The sequence below is a fragment of the Phoxinus phoxinus genome (assembly GCF_949152265.1).
Source record: "Phoxinus phoxinus genome assembly, chromosome: 5".
NCBI classification, from domain to species: Eukaryota; Metazoa; Chordata; class Actinopteri; order Cypriniformes; family Leuciscidae; genus Phoxinus; species Phoxinus phoxinus.
In genome coordinates this window covers 39,621,613-39,636,621 of record NC_136880.1, presented here as the reverse complement: position 1 = coordinate 39,636,621, position 15,009 = coordinate 39,621,613, and the positions used below count along the sequence as shown (strand labels likewise).

Genomic DNA, 15,009 nt, shown 5'->3' with positions numbered 1-15,009 from the left:
GAATCATTCTTTTGGGAATCGGAAAAGTCTCGCAACGCCGAATGGTTTAGATTCATGAAAAATAACAGATTTCTAGCAGTCATTTGTTCAGGAGACGAGCTATTCTTGTGCTTTATGTTTTTGACGCACAAAAGAACAAACTCATAAGAGTCATATTGGTTCGAGAATCGGATACGGTGCGTTTACCAAAAACATTGTTAGCCAGCTATGGTTGCAAGTTCTATGGTCGCAAGATGCAGCAAAAAGAATCATTTGGGAATCGGACAACTTTGGTTCTGCTGTTTTTTGGCTTGTTCGACTTGAAGCGGCGCTGCACAGACGTGTATGACATCAAAGTACCGCGAGAGCGATTCAAAAGCATACAGTGTCGTCTGCTCCTAATAGCTCTCGCTGCAGCCTACATTCATGTCATACACCGATCGGTCTATAGAGGGTTTTCACCAACGTCACGTTCTGGGCGGTAACCCGGATGCGCGGCCATTATGGAGGCACTCGGATGTAAACAACAGCATGGATTGCACTATGTATGTACTACTGAACACATAGTTACACACTAATAAACCACAGAAAAAACACCCGGAAGCTGCGAAATCATAGAGAAGGACTTAGTAAGCAGGAAAGAGCGCGAAATTTTAACAAACTAAAGTTAATGTGTGGTAAAGATCCGAACGAGCTAGCTTCTCTAGCCCTTACTGCAATTCTTCCTTCTATTTCTTATCCCGACATTACGTTCAGATTGTCAGTCCAAAAAAGCACATGAAATCCGTTTCAAGCTACATCCATGTGGTTTGAAATCCTATTCAAATCACATATCAGGACATCATCTTCAGTCTGATTTCGCGTGGTATGTGACTCTCACGCCACATAAAATGTAAACGTCAGACGTTGTTGTATTGAAAATATGCTGAAAGTCGCTGCCAAAACAATGCTGTGTTGTTGCAAAGTGCCGGACGAGCAGAAAATTCTAATTTTTAAAACCTATTTTGAAACCGGCGCAGACAAGAGCGCAGAAAAAAAGCTGTACATAACAGCCTCCTACAGTTCTGCCGCAGGCTCAAGACGCAGTAACGTTAGTCCAGCGCAGCGGATACACATTTCCATGTTTTAAAATTTAAATAAGACAACATCTCTATTGCAAATGCAAACCCCTCCATCAACGCAACGTCATTGCCATATTGCCAAAGAGCAGCATGGACACACACATCGGATCTGAACAGTGTGGACATCATTTTAGATCATATTCCAATCGGATACAAAGATAATCAGATTTGGACTGACAGTGTGAATGTAGCCATAGTTAACTACGTCAATATTTTAGCCATAGTCAACGCTATTTACACATGTGGCTGATGCTGTACCTCTCCAACCACAAACGCCTTCTTTCATCAGTTTGTTGCACTCTTCTCTTTAACTTTTGACAGTCTATAGAACTGTAAATGTTTTTCCCCCGATGTGACCGATTAGTACAGACCAAAACTCAACCATTTTTCAGCAGCAATAATCAGCCAAATTTGCGAGTTCGTTCAGTTCAGTGGCAGTGTTTACGTTCAGGGCCTCCAAAATGGCCGACTTCCGGATTAATGACGTGTAGTGAAAACCCTCTATGCAGCGCCACTTCTAGATGAACAAGCCTTTTAACTTACTAAAGAGAACCGACTCGTAAGAGTCATTCGTTCGGGAGTTGGACTGGTCTGTAACCTAATTTTTAATGCACTGAAAAGAACAGTCTCATAAGAGTCGTTCGTTCTGGATTGCGCTGAATGTAGACTAAAAAAGCAGTTAAGAGGTATCAGTGATATCGCTTCAGTGCAGTGCATGTATCAGTGCATTTACATTTCTGGATTAATCCTTAATTTATAAAATTTGGTATATTAAATTATGTTATTTCGAATTCAGCCGCTGTCAGAGTATTTGTTCCCTGCACATCATCGTTATTTGGTTCCGTAATTGTTTAAAAATAGAACTGGTATTGAATAAAGTGTTCACAACTGTAGTAGTAAACACTTCACAATATCAAGAGAATTTAGATATTTACATTTTATAGACAATAAGACAATTGATGGACAAATCCTATCGTCTTTTTGACTGTTTTCAGCTCCTGATGTGTCTGTGAAGAGCAGCAGTGTATCTGGACATGAAGGTGATAATGTCCGTGTCCAGTGTTTCTACAGTTCTGGATACAAGAATAAACCCAAACACTGGTGCAGATATAAAGATAAGGGCTGTTACACTAAGAAGAGGACTGACACATCCCAGAGTTCATCAGTCCAGATCAGTGATGATGGGAGAAGCTTCACTGTGTTGATGACTGGACTGAGACGCAGTGATTCTGGATGGTACTTGTGCTCAGTAGGAGATCTGCAGGCTCCTGTTCAACTCACTGTCAATGAACCCAAACCTGGTAAGATCACAAACAAGTTCAGCTATACAAATGGTTCAGATATACAAATATCTTAATGTTTTTCTCCTTTCAAGCACATATTCCAACAACTACACCATCTGACCCCGAGACAGACAAGTAGGTGTACTTTTTGACCATTTAAAAGAATCAAATGCATCTAAATACTTTCGCAGCCCGAAAACCTGTTGATCATGTTCCCAAAAATGGTCTAAATTATTTGTTCACAATTTGGAAAGATTGGGTCTTTTTTGAGGAAAGAAGTGCAGAAGATCCTACATTGTTTTTGTTTTCCACAGAAGAAAGAAAGTCACACAGGTTTGGAATGATGAGAGTCGATTGTTCTTTGATTTTTGAGTGAACATGTTTGTCTTTCTCTTTTTACATTGTTTTGCAGGTACACAACTCAGACATCTGCAAACAGAAGTCCTACAAGTGTGAATGAAATAATAAGCAGTAAGGAGCCGCTGAACTGGGTTAATCAGATCAAATATTTTTTTATTTAATTTAATTAAATTTTTAACTAATTATGATATGACGTGTAAAATAATTTATCCATCAGAAAGAAACTATGTCGAATTCTCCCGAGACAATTGTTGTTTAGATGCACCGCATAAAATGGAAGCCAATTTCAGCCACATACGAAAAAATCATGCTTTAGTAATTCATAATTATGACATAAAAATAGAATTTATGACATAAAAAGTAATAATTATGATAGTCTAAATTATTAGATAAAAAGTCATAATTGTGACACAAAAAGCTGAAATTATACATAAAAAGTCAGAATTATGACAAAAGTCTAAATTATGAGATAGAAGTAATAATTATGACAGAAAAAAGCTGAGACAGTCAGAATTATAAAATAAAAATTATGACATTAAAAAGTATGAATAACGTATAAAATCAAATAAAAATCGTATAAAAAATCATGACATAAGTCTAAATTATTAGGAAAAAGTCATAAAGTCAACTTTTTATGTCATAATTATGATTTACCAAAGCATTACTTTTTCCCTTATGTGGTGGAAACAAACAGCTTCTTTCATTAATGATAACACTCTGATAACACTAAAAACTTGTTTCTGTTTTTAGCAGCAGTTATGATTACTGATAGACCTGAGACACACATGTAAGTGAGAACATTGTTATTCAGTCATACATAGCAACTGATACCAAACTATTGCATGTCACCATAGTAATGTTATGTTATTTTTAATTGCAGAGATGAAGCCCATCCATCTCCAACATCAGACTCAGAGACTAATAATACAGAAATACAGCGCAAGGATGAGCAAAACAGGCATGTAATCAATGAATTAATTTGTTAAGTTAGAAACAAAGCTTTAACAGAGGAACTTTCTGCACAATAAAAGTGAGAATGGTTCTGTATGATAAACACAAATATGTCTCTCCATCACCACAGGCATGATGTGACTCTCATGAGTCTTGTAGCGACGCTTGTGCTGTTCCTGCTCGTTTCTCTGGTTGTAATAGTAACCTGGAGGCGGAGGAAGAAGCCGGGTGAGTTTTCTCTTTATACTTCTGGAGGACTGACAGGATTATTTACAGCTACTTAACAAATAAATCAATAAATGGACATAATATACTGTATATATAGATTTTAGTTACAGTTACATACAGTATGTGAGAAGAAATAGACAAAAACTGGGTAAAATGTACAGTTTTGTATCATGATAGGCTACACATACATTTGACAACAAAATGATACGACTGACCATATTATGTACCTAGTATTTTGTACCTTTTGTATATGTCATCCATAAACACTGTCAACTTTAATTGCATAATCTTAAAAATAAAGGTTTAAAAAAATGGTTTTCACAACAATACCATAGAAGAACATTTTTGGTTCCCCAAAGAACCTTTAAGTGAACCGTTCTTAAAATAACCATTTTGTTCTTAGTGTGAAGAGCACTTTTAAAAACGAAAGAACTTTTTTCCACTATAAAGAACATTTTGTGCAATGGAAAGATTGGAACATATTATGATATTTAATCTTCATATCTCACTCTGACAGAGAGGGGTCACATTAGAGAAGAAGAACATTGTAACACCACCAGTAATACAGTAAGTATTTTACATACTGATGGAATTCAGAAATCTTCAGAAAAGAATCTAAATCTGTGTTTGTGTTTGATGCAGACGGCCTCTGGAAACCAGATGACATCCATGAGTCCAGCAGCCGCTACTGTACGTCATCAGTTCTCTCTGTACACGTTTCCTGAGATGATGACTGAAAATGAATGATCATCAATTGTGTTTCTTCACAGTCTTCTTCCTCGGTGGACGACTGTCTGGTGATTTACAGTTCTGTAAACTTTCATAAGGCAGTAAGTGTCGTCTTTGAATGCTCTGAATGACTGCTCCCCCAGCTCCCCTTCTTCCCAGGTCTCTGTAAATGATCACTATTTTTGCATTTCGGTCATGTGACATTTGTAGCACAGAAATGACACACTAAAGGTTGTGATACAGAACTCTTAAAGCTGATCATGTTTATTCACAGGCTTTATCTTCAGTGGATCCAGAGGGCGACGTGATCTACAGCTCTGTGAAAAAACCTTGAAAGGCTGTGAGTTCATCCCATATCCACACACACCCTTCTCCTTCTTAATGATGTTATGAGCATATGTAGAAGTGTAGTAAAAACACTTAAAAAAAAAGTGACTTTACTTTACTGTAAAGAAAATGTTCTGTACTTAACTTATTTTATGCAAAATTATATATTTTACAAAAAAAATTGCTATAAAAACAAAGCCACGTGTCTAACCAAGTTGTGGTCCAACTTTAAGTTGATGTTTAAAATTGAGGTTCTTGAGATTTGGTTTAGGGTCGATAGGCCTACTAAAAATAGCCACGCACCAAGTGTCACTGTTTGTTGTAAACACGTGTAAGATGAAGGATCAAAAGTCTATATTATAATTCTCAGGCAACAGGAACACATGATAAACTTCCACTAAATATTGATGTGACACCCACATTTAGAAAAAACTGTGTTGCATTATTTTCCTGTTATCTCCGTAAAGCTGTTTTGAAACAATCTGTATTGTAAAGCGCTATAATGAAGGTGACTTGACTTGCCTTTAGTATGCATTCTCCTGTCACAAATTAATAAATATTTTCCCCAATATCACTTTTATCCCAAAAAAAGTCGGCAAATATGGTACCTTCAGTCTCAGACCTTTCCAACGATATGTTGTTGTTGTTGTTGTTGTTGTTGTTTATTAGAAAACGTTTTGATTGTAAAATAGTGCAGTCAATTTTGTGCAATGAAAAATGAAAGTGACAGCATCCACTAGGGGGAAGAGCTCACTACCAAAAGGATTTAAACTACCATTTTCATCGTAAGGCAATGTCTGATTTGAACAAGATGAATACTGAGGTCACTCAACGGCTGCAACTGAAAAAAACACATGCAAATAGAAAAAACACTAGCAAATTGTGATGTCGAACTGATGTTTTTTTCTATTTGCTGGTGTTTTCTTCAGTTGCAGCACGCTGAGCTCTCTCAGCCACCGCAGTTTAAGCTTTCGAATGATACCTAATTTAAGATGAATGTGTGTGTGTGTGTGTGTATATAGTTTGCTTTTATAGTTGAAACAAAATAAATATTAATTCCAGTCTTGCATGTCATGTGTCTGCATCTTACATCACAGGTACATCCCAGAACGTATTCTTGACCAAATGAAGGACAAAAGCGACACATCAATCTTTAGAAAGAGATCCAAGTCCAAATTAGGCTTAGATAAATTGTAGGCTTACAGAAATGCAAATTTTGTTAGCAGTAATTAAATTAGTTAATTAAAAAAAACTGTTATTTTACTTTTACTCATATAGCGTAATATAGATGAACATCACCATCTGATGGTGAATTTTATCTACAGTTTTACCATGTACCTCTTCATCTGCTCAAATTTATATCAACAATTTTTAAAACCAAGTAATGTATCATTCGTGATGCCTTGACCTGTTCAACAATCATCTCATATGTGTGATGTTCTCATTGTAACTTTTTAACATCTCAGTGATGTTTTCGTTTTTTTCTTTTAGTTCTGATGTGAAACTTTTATTCTGATGGGATAGTTCCCCTAAACATGAAAAATTCTGTCATTCATTTCTCACTCTCATGTCGTTCCAAACCCGTTAGACTTTCGTTCATCTTCGGGAACACAAATTAAGCTTTTTTTAATGAAATCTGAGAACTTTCTGACCCTCCATTGACAGCAACTGTCACTTTCAAGCCCCAGAAAGGTAGTAAAGACATTAAAAGTAATCCATGTGGTTTAATCTCAGTTTTATTGAAGTGGTAGTTGCGTTGGGTGTCGATGAAGGAACAGAAAGCTCTCAGATTCACCTCAGAACTAACTCTTTAATATCTGCCTTTAGATGCTGTAGATACCATGCAGCGCCGGTTCTGTCATTTTCTTCAATTATGCTTACATTAAATAGGTTAAAGGTCTTGTGTGTATCATATGATGTATTTATATAGTTACTGACCACGGACCAGCATGGTTTAGCAGTTTAATGATGATTTTTATTGGGGATATACCTGTAAATCAGGCATTATTTGAGTGTTTGTTCTACTGTGCTGTATATGTGCAAAATGTAGTCTGTAGAGTCTCTGTCTCCCTCATGTAAGAACTGATTTTCCTGTTAAAACAAAACTCACCCTGCAATATAAAACGCACCCTGGACAGAAGATCGCAAAGACAGAGCATAGGACATTGTCCTGTCCAAACACTTTTCCCTTATCTCTGCATCCCCCTCTCCCCCTGAGTCAAGTCACCAAAAGTTCACTAAGAATGCCTATATATCACATATGATGTATCTTGTAAATCTATTGTTTTTCCTTTTCATGTTTGGTATCATTTTAGATGTCTCAGTGCGATTGGTAAAATGGTCTTAATTTCATTGCAGTCATTGGTAATATTAGAAAGATTAAGAACTTAGGAGAATCCTGTGTTCCTCTTTGGGTGATGTCTCTTCAAGATATCTCCCCCGAGACCAGGTGCTACCCCCTGGGGTACAGGAACTGACCCAAAACAAACTCTGAAAATATTGGCACAACCCTTTTGTTCTGGTCTGGGTATTTAAGGCTAGGTAACAGAGCTGTCTTTGGGATCCTGTAACCAGGAAAACCCCCATACAGTGCTGTGTCAGTGTTCTCCCGTTGGAAAACACTCACACACCGCTGTGTGTCTCTGTCAGGAATGCATTGCTTACTTTTAGAGTTATCTTTGAGAAATGTATGTCATGCATCTATTATTTCTGAATTGGCTTTTAATTACTTGTGTAATTGGCATGATACTTTTATACCTGACAAATAAATGTTACATCTTGATTTATTCTGAAGTTTTCTGAAATCATTATTTTAGTAGATTATAGGAGGCTGGTGCTACCGCAAATCTTGCAGGATAGGTCAAACTAAAGGCGCATGTATGAATGGAGCAGTAGGCACGTCATCTTGAAGACCTTTTGATTTCTGTCTATTACTGATTTAGCAAGTTGTATGGAAATGGCTAAAATCAACTACACTCTTTTGTATGAGTGAGCAGTAGGCAACCGACTTAAGGGGTATTAGCTAACCCTACATCCTCTGACTAACTTCAGAACTGACAAGTTTTGTGTCCGTGAGAAACACGACGTGGCCAACGTGATCTCTGTGCGGCATTGGGTCCATAATGAATAAATAAATGAAAGATAAGAAACTCTGAATAACCAAATATCTAAATTAATTCATAATCAATATTTATGACTATTTTCTAATAAGAAACACAATCTAAATTTGATTATCACTTGAAACTGGAGTCAGATTAAGCGTAGAGCTAAAGTAATATTCAAACTAAATTCTAATAAATTAAGTGAACTTCACTGGAGCGCTGGAAAGATATACACGCATTATCCCTTCGCCCACCCCGTTGGATTCCGTCGTTGGGCCAATGGGTGGTCCTTACACTCATCTGGTTCTGTTTGGGATCTGCAGCCCTGTAACGGGCTAATGGTGTGTGTTGAGATGATCAGGTGTTTCAGGATAATGATGAGAAGCCTTAAAACCCCTCAGATTGTGATGTTCCTGGAGGAGAAAGAGGGGTGAAGATATTTGCTGTGTTTAGTCAACTTGTGCTTTCTGTGGCTGTTGAAGAAATGACTGTGGTGGTTTTATTGAAAGAGTGGGATGATGTAATAAAAAATAAAAAAAAGCAAGGTTGGAAAAACAGTGAGGGATAAAAAATGAGGCCTTTGCTCTTTTGGGCTTTAGTTTGGGTTTTACTTTATATAGTCAGTGAAGGAGGGCTATTTAGAGTTACTTGTTTGGATCTTTTTAATCCAGGAAACAAACTTCCAGTTTGTCTTTCAACATAAAAAGGTTGTACCCTTTAATAATCTGTTTAATGCACTAACAAATGCTTGGCCTCTGTATGAAACTGACCAGTTAAATAAACCGTGTTTGATCAGTCTTTTATACAAATGAGTCTTATTTGCATTCATCATTATTTACTTTGCTTGTTGAATTATTTTGGATTTGAACTTTGGACATGTTTTTATGGTCTTGACTTTATCAGTGAACATTTGTAATTATTTTTTGAAAATCATTAAAATAAATTCCTGCAATTATTACCCAAGATAAAAGGTACATAATCATTGTACAATGACCAATGTAATGGGGCATGTTGTCACAGTGGAACCTGCCATTTCAAAGCAAAATTTAAATGGTAAAAAGAATATGAAACGTCAAAGAACGTAAAAAAATGTAATTATTTTGGCCAGCCAATGTTATGAATGTATCCATTTATTTGACATACAAATTTAACACGTGATCACTTTCCCGGTCACAACCACCAGCCGTGATCTCCACCAGAGGGCAGTCCATCATTCTGCTTTATCTCAACATGAACTACATTTCACATAATAACCATTGTCTGGATAATCATGTTCTGATTACTTCTAATTGTGTGTTATTATTTGGTTTACTTTTGTCTGTTTAAGCCCTGTGTATTCACTCTTACTTTTGTGAAGTCTTGTATGTTGTTGCACTTCTGAGCATCATCCTGTTTTTTTTTATTCTCTCCATTGTTTGTCCTGTTGTTGGATTCATTGCCCGTGTGTTTGACCTTTTGCCTGTAATATGGATTGTGATTCTGGATTGTCCCAATAAAGCTGCGTTTGGATCTTCACCCCAAGTCTCTGAGAGGTTTGTAACACCCTGAAATTGACAATATATGAAAATGAACTCTGCTTTTTACATTACATATCTGACTCTTGCCTGAATGTGTGTCAGTGTTGTTTTGTTGGGCTTGTTACACAAACAAGAATGGAACTGTAATTTTAGTTTGGAGGATGAAACAAGATGTTTGTGTATATATTCTGTTCTGCCTGGTTCTTATGATGCATGAAGCACCATGCACAATATATTTATAAAATATCTCTTATTATGAATTAAGGGTCAATAATCTATAAGGCCTTCAGTTTCAGTGTTTTGTACATTATATTTGTGCATATTTAGGTTGTCTTCCTGGTGTATTGCCTTGGCATGATGGCTTTTCTACAATGTTTATGACATTAAAAATAAAACATATGTAATGTAATATTACATTAAAATATGTTTAAGACTAAACTTAACTTTTGCCTCATGTCTCACTTTACCCCACAGCATTTGTCTCACTTTACCCCACCGCCACATTTGAGAAAAAAAAAACGCTCTCTCTTAGCAATTCAGGCTAATCTTCAGCTAGCATCATCACATGGTTTTATATGTTGGTAGTTCATCAACATGTATGATATACGTTTTTCTACCTGAATCAATTTGCTTTGGCACAACAGTTGATTAAGCTGACAGCAAGAAAATTTACTTTTACGTGCAAAAATAAATATTTTTGTGAAAAAAACATGCTTATCACAGCACCATGAGATCCACTCCTTCATGGCCAAAGGTGGGGCTTGAAAACGTGGGAGGGGAAAACTTCATAAGTGGGAGGGGCTTGAAAACGTGATGGTCATATAACCACAAATGTGTTCCGTTGCCTAGATACAAGGGGTGTCTCACATTACCCGATGTCTCACTTTACCACACTCTGTCCTATTCTACTGATAATATAGGAATGTGGTTGGGAACCCCTGTGCTAATGTAATATAGGCCTATACACACACACACACACTAGAGTGTGGATCGGGACGAATTTTTCTGTCCGAGCCCAGCCCGCGTGAGCGCATCAGAGCGCGCAGATGGAGCAACAAGCGCACATTAACACAGGCGCGCACAAGATGCCCAATCATAGCCAATTGAAAATAAATGAACATAGGCCTACCAAAAATGGCCCAAACTAACAGAACAAAATAAAAAAATATAAAAAAATCAAAGTAACATTAACGTAAGCCTAACATAAATGCGGCTTATTGAAATGAAAATCACTCTTTCCATTTTCCTCGAAAACTATAGGCAACTAAACTGCAACATGGGATCTATTTACATAATCAACATTTACATATCAAAGTTTAGTCTAATCCATGTTCTTATGCAGAAAAAGGATTGCATCAACGGTAGATGGCTTCAAGGCTGTCCTCCTCTGCTCGATGGTCCTGATAGCAGCGCTGAAGTTGCGCTCACTGCTATACTGCTGCCGGCTGGAATGGCAAGAATGCCGCAGGCAAGGACACTAAGCTTCGGGTAGTTGAGTTGCTGATCTCTCCCCTAGCCCAAAACATCTCTGTCGTCCTGCATGGCATGATTTTGAGTTGAGCTTTCTTGGGCGCAGGTCCTTCAGTGGTGGCCTCCTCGGTGCGGCGGAGGTCGCTGAGCTGTCTCCGAACCTCCAGGTGAAGGTTCTCTCTCTCTGAAGAGGACAACATTCGGAGCTGGCTATATTTAGCCCAAAGGAAAGTTGCAATTTTTTGGAATTCTTGGATCTCCACTTTACGCAAAATCCAAATGAGATGCCGCTCGCGGATGATGGCCTGATAGTCTGATGATGTCAGTCGTCTTTCTGTTGCAGTGACGCTTCAGTCGTTCAAACCACAGAAACACCACGTTTATGGTTGGGTACTGGCCCCCTTCAAGTTCACGCTGGGCATCATAAAATGGTTGCAAGAACTCAACAAGAAAGTCAAGGATATCTGGAGATATGGCATCGATCCGCCAGCTCTCTGCACGGTCATGTAGTTTTTCGCGTAGTTCTTGATAAACCGAGTGGAGAGAATTTAAGGTCAGATATACCGTTGTAAGGCTGGTGCCAGTTCGTCTGAGCGCCCCCTAGATGAAACAAAAGGCTCTCTTGGGAATTAACACTTGAACTGAATCTTGCATATGCAACAGAACACAACTCACACCCCACACACACACACACCATGTCTCCCTTCAACCCCCTCCTCCTCACCTGAAATACACTAAAAACCTATGCAATGCTATGTGTGTATGAAAAAAGTAACGATATGTGTTTGGTCTCATTTAAAGTGTCTCAGTGCGCCTGGTAAAATGGTCTCACTCTCCCAATCATAATGAAAAGCTAAAAGAAGTTCTAAGATATGAAAAATGTGATGTACTCTCTGAAGGTGTGTGTCCCCCTGATCTTCCATTCAAACTACCTCCTGTATGTAAATAAGTATTCTCTGCCACAGGTACCAAGAAGCCATTTGGTTGCTAATTTTGATCTCACATTGGCGAACCCCTCAATAGGGGTCTGAAATCTAATTATAATGACAGACACCACCATTTGGTGGATTTCTGGGTTTATAAGGAAAAGGAGCAAAAGGTTCTGGGAGTCTGTAGGTTGACTGCCCACACGCGATGTGTGTAATTTTGTTGACAGGTAATAATCTCTACAAATTCTGTGATTTCTGATATGATATGCTTAAACTGATGATTTTATCTTTTGAATTGGACTTTGAACTATTATTTCATTACCTGGTCAATAAATCGTAAACGTTTGATTTTATTCTTAACGACTCTGAGACTTGTTTTTTCCCAAGTAAGATTAATGGATCCTTATGTTACCACAAGGCTGCTTCAGGGACTAGCGACGGCTAAGTAACTGATATCAGGAAAGTTTGCAGGCTGCTTGAGTGAGAGGATGAGTTTGTCCGTCTAGGACCAACACGGTTGATTAATCTAGCTTGGACGCTTCCGACGACTTCTGTTCTAATTTAATGTTACCTTAAGTAAGTGCACGCGAACCATCGCGGGCTTGGCCAATCCAAAGCCATTAAAGAGAAGTAAAATTAATCTGCTGGCGTCTGCTGGCCAAACGAATGAAGGCCAAAACCTACTAAGGTCAAAACGGTTAAATTAAGTCCCTGAAGGACATTCATGAGGGCTACTGAATATATCTTTGATTGTTACGTGTAGGGATTACGCCAAAATCCTAGATATTTAGCCATTGCCACTGCTCCTGATCGTCAGGACTGAACGCTTGTGCCGGAGACCTGGTTAAGGATCTCAAAGCGACATAGTGTCCTGATCCTAACGGGTAAAATATAAACAAGAGTCTAAGAATAATCAACATTCGTTCATATTTTAATGATGTCCAGATATCATTAAAACCCTTTCATTTATGGAGTCAGATGAAATAACGAGAAAATACATATGAGAATTGTGTTCCATTTAATCTTGTTTTGTTGGGTAAAAGGAAGACAGTAACGCGCAAAGACCTTCCCCGTCGTTCGACTGCCCTCATTGGTTCGAACCTGCCGGGACTTTACACCGTGCTAAACCTTGTGTCTGCCATTTGGATGACGGTTTTTGACAGCAAAGCTGAAATGCCTGTCTTTTTGACATATTTGACCAGTGTCTTGGTAGCTTGTAGAGTCTCTGCAACAGTCGGAGCATCTTGGGCCAGTTGTGTGGGGTCCAGGGCGTGTCGCATCACCGTATTATAAAGGTGATCTTGGCAGTCAAGTCTTCGATATGGTCTGAGGGCACTGATGATGTTTGAGCCTTGGTCTGTCACCCACACCACTTTATTCAGCAGACTCATATCCAGGCCATACTCCATTAGAGGTCTGATGATTTCTCTATTCTCCCCTGTCTTAGCCTCTTCCAGTGGGAATGCGACGGTTGTCAATACGGTGCTTATCATTTTAAATGTTCCTGTCACGAAATGGCAAGTGATGGTCAAGTAGCTTAATTTGTGGTAGTCCTCCGTCCAGATATCCGTTGTCATTCCGATCGAATTCACCTCAGTCAGAATGTCATTTAGCGGCTCGACCAGCTTTCTGCGTTTCTCTGTTGCCAGCTCACGACACCGTTTTGACACAGTGGTGGGATCAGGCAGTACGTCCTGCGCTGCCACAGAACCATATGTAGCACCGACGTTAATAAGCTGCTGGGCCAACTCAATGAAACGCCCTCCTTCAATGGAACGAAATGGCCTTATGTCTTTACAGCAGAACTCAACGCATTTTTCAGTCACTTTTTGTTTGGCCTGCTGAGGGATTTTTCTTGAGTTACTAGTAAAGGCAGTGATGCTCGGCTGCAGTAGCCCAGGTAGACTTACAAACTCTATTCCCGGTCCTTTTGTGGTCATATTTCATGAGAACTCCTCAAGCCCTACATTTAACATAACCAACAGGTTCATCACTATCGTTGACAACTATGTAGAAATACCTCCACACTGTAGACTTTCCTTCATTTTCGGTGGTTTTAAAATCTCCTGAGGCCAACTTCTTTTTAACGTCTTCCATCGTTGCGCTCGCTGCCACATGTAGCTTAATATGCATTATGCACGTGTTTTGTTGTCACAGCTACATAAACAAATGTCTGCGCACAGGAAGACAGATGTTAGGGTAATATTTAAAATTTATTTTAATCACAACGAACAACAAACGAACCTTTGCATCAGAGGCCTATTGGATTGCTATACCTACATAATAAAATTAAAAATGTTCAATTGCCTGATATTGCGCTGATGTCCGAGCCCGACCCGAACATCATTTCTAAATATCTGTCCGAACCCGGCCCGTCGGGTATCCATGCTCTAACACTAACACACACACACAACACACACACACACACACACACACACACACACACACACACACACACACACACACACACACACACACACACACACACACACACACACACACACAAATTATGTTAAAAAGCCTGTGTTGAATAAAAAGCTTTCAAAATCTATTTTTTGCATAATCCTTATAATGTTGCATATCACCCGGGATGTGTTTCAACTAACCCGACTATGGAGTGTATCCTCGTTTGAAACTAAGCCACACATTTTCTGTTTGTGCTGCAAAAATAATAGCCATGTCATTCAATAGCTGACACTTGTAACTAGTTCCTGAATCACATTTTGTATGCACTGCCTTATAAAAACTAAAAAATGTTATAACCATCCCCGGTCTCTCGGCTGGTGCATATAGTATGTTGCTATTTATTCAGGATATACACTTCTTCTTACTTTTATAATGGCAGTCAACCGAGACAGCTGTTTTTTGTCTGCCTATAGAATAGAATGAGGCATTTATATAGCGCTTTCATATGTACTACTGTAGCCTACACCCAAAGCACTTTACAATCATATCAGGGGATCGAGAGACCCCCACCCATCTACCACCACCAATGATATCCTAGCCTATATCAC

General features: G+C 38.6%; 2 protein-coding genes across 2 annotated transcripts; both read left to right on the top strand.

The window, feature by feature from the left end:
• Nucleotides 1–482: 482 nt before the first annotated feature.
• LOC306998321 (CMRF35-like molecule 1) lies at nt 483–3,729 on the top strand (the record flags this gene model as incomplete). The annotated part of the gene is made up of 6 exons (XM_079612286.1): nt 483–498; nt 2,096–2,401; nt 2,476–2,518; nt 2,796–2,854; nt 3,494–3,530; nt 3,624–3,729. The coding sequence occupies 6 exons, from the start codon at nt 483–485 to the stop codon at nt 3,727–3,729; spliced, it is 567 nt and encodes a 188-aa protein (XP_079468412.1).
• A 59-nt stretch (nt 3,730–3,788) lies between these two features.
• On the top strand, nt 3,789–7,763 carry LOC306998626 (uncharacterized protein). Its single transcript, XM_079612841.1, has 6 exons — nt 3,789–3,922; nt 4,440–4,489; nt 4,565–4,612; nt 4,693–4,752; nt 4,926–4,991; nt 6,076–7,763. The coding sequence occupies exons 1-5, from the start codon at nt 3,790–3,792 to the stop codon at nt 4,983–4,985; spliced, it is 351 nt and encodes a 116-aa protein (XP_079468967.1). The 5' UTR covers nt 3,789; the 3' UTR covers nt 4,986–4,991; nt 6,076–7,763.
• Nucleotides 7,764–15,009: the final 7,246 nt, after the last annotated feature.

Excerpts from the sequence above, each read along its gene's own strand:
- LOC306998626 (XM_079612841.1), top strand. The coding sequence starts at position 3,790 with ATGATAAACACAAATATGTCTCTCCATCACCACAGGCATGATGTGACT. Across the intron at positions 4,490-4,564 it reads GTAACACCACCAGTAATACA|ACGGCCTCTGGAAACCAGAT; the intron begins GTAAGTATTTTA and ends TGTTTGATGCAG. Across the intron at positions 4,753-4,925 it reads CTGTAAACTTTCATAAGGCA|GCTTTATCTTCAGTGGATCC; the intron begins GTAAGTGTCGTC and ends GTTTATTCACAG.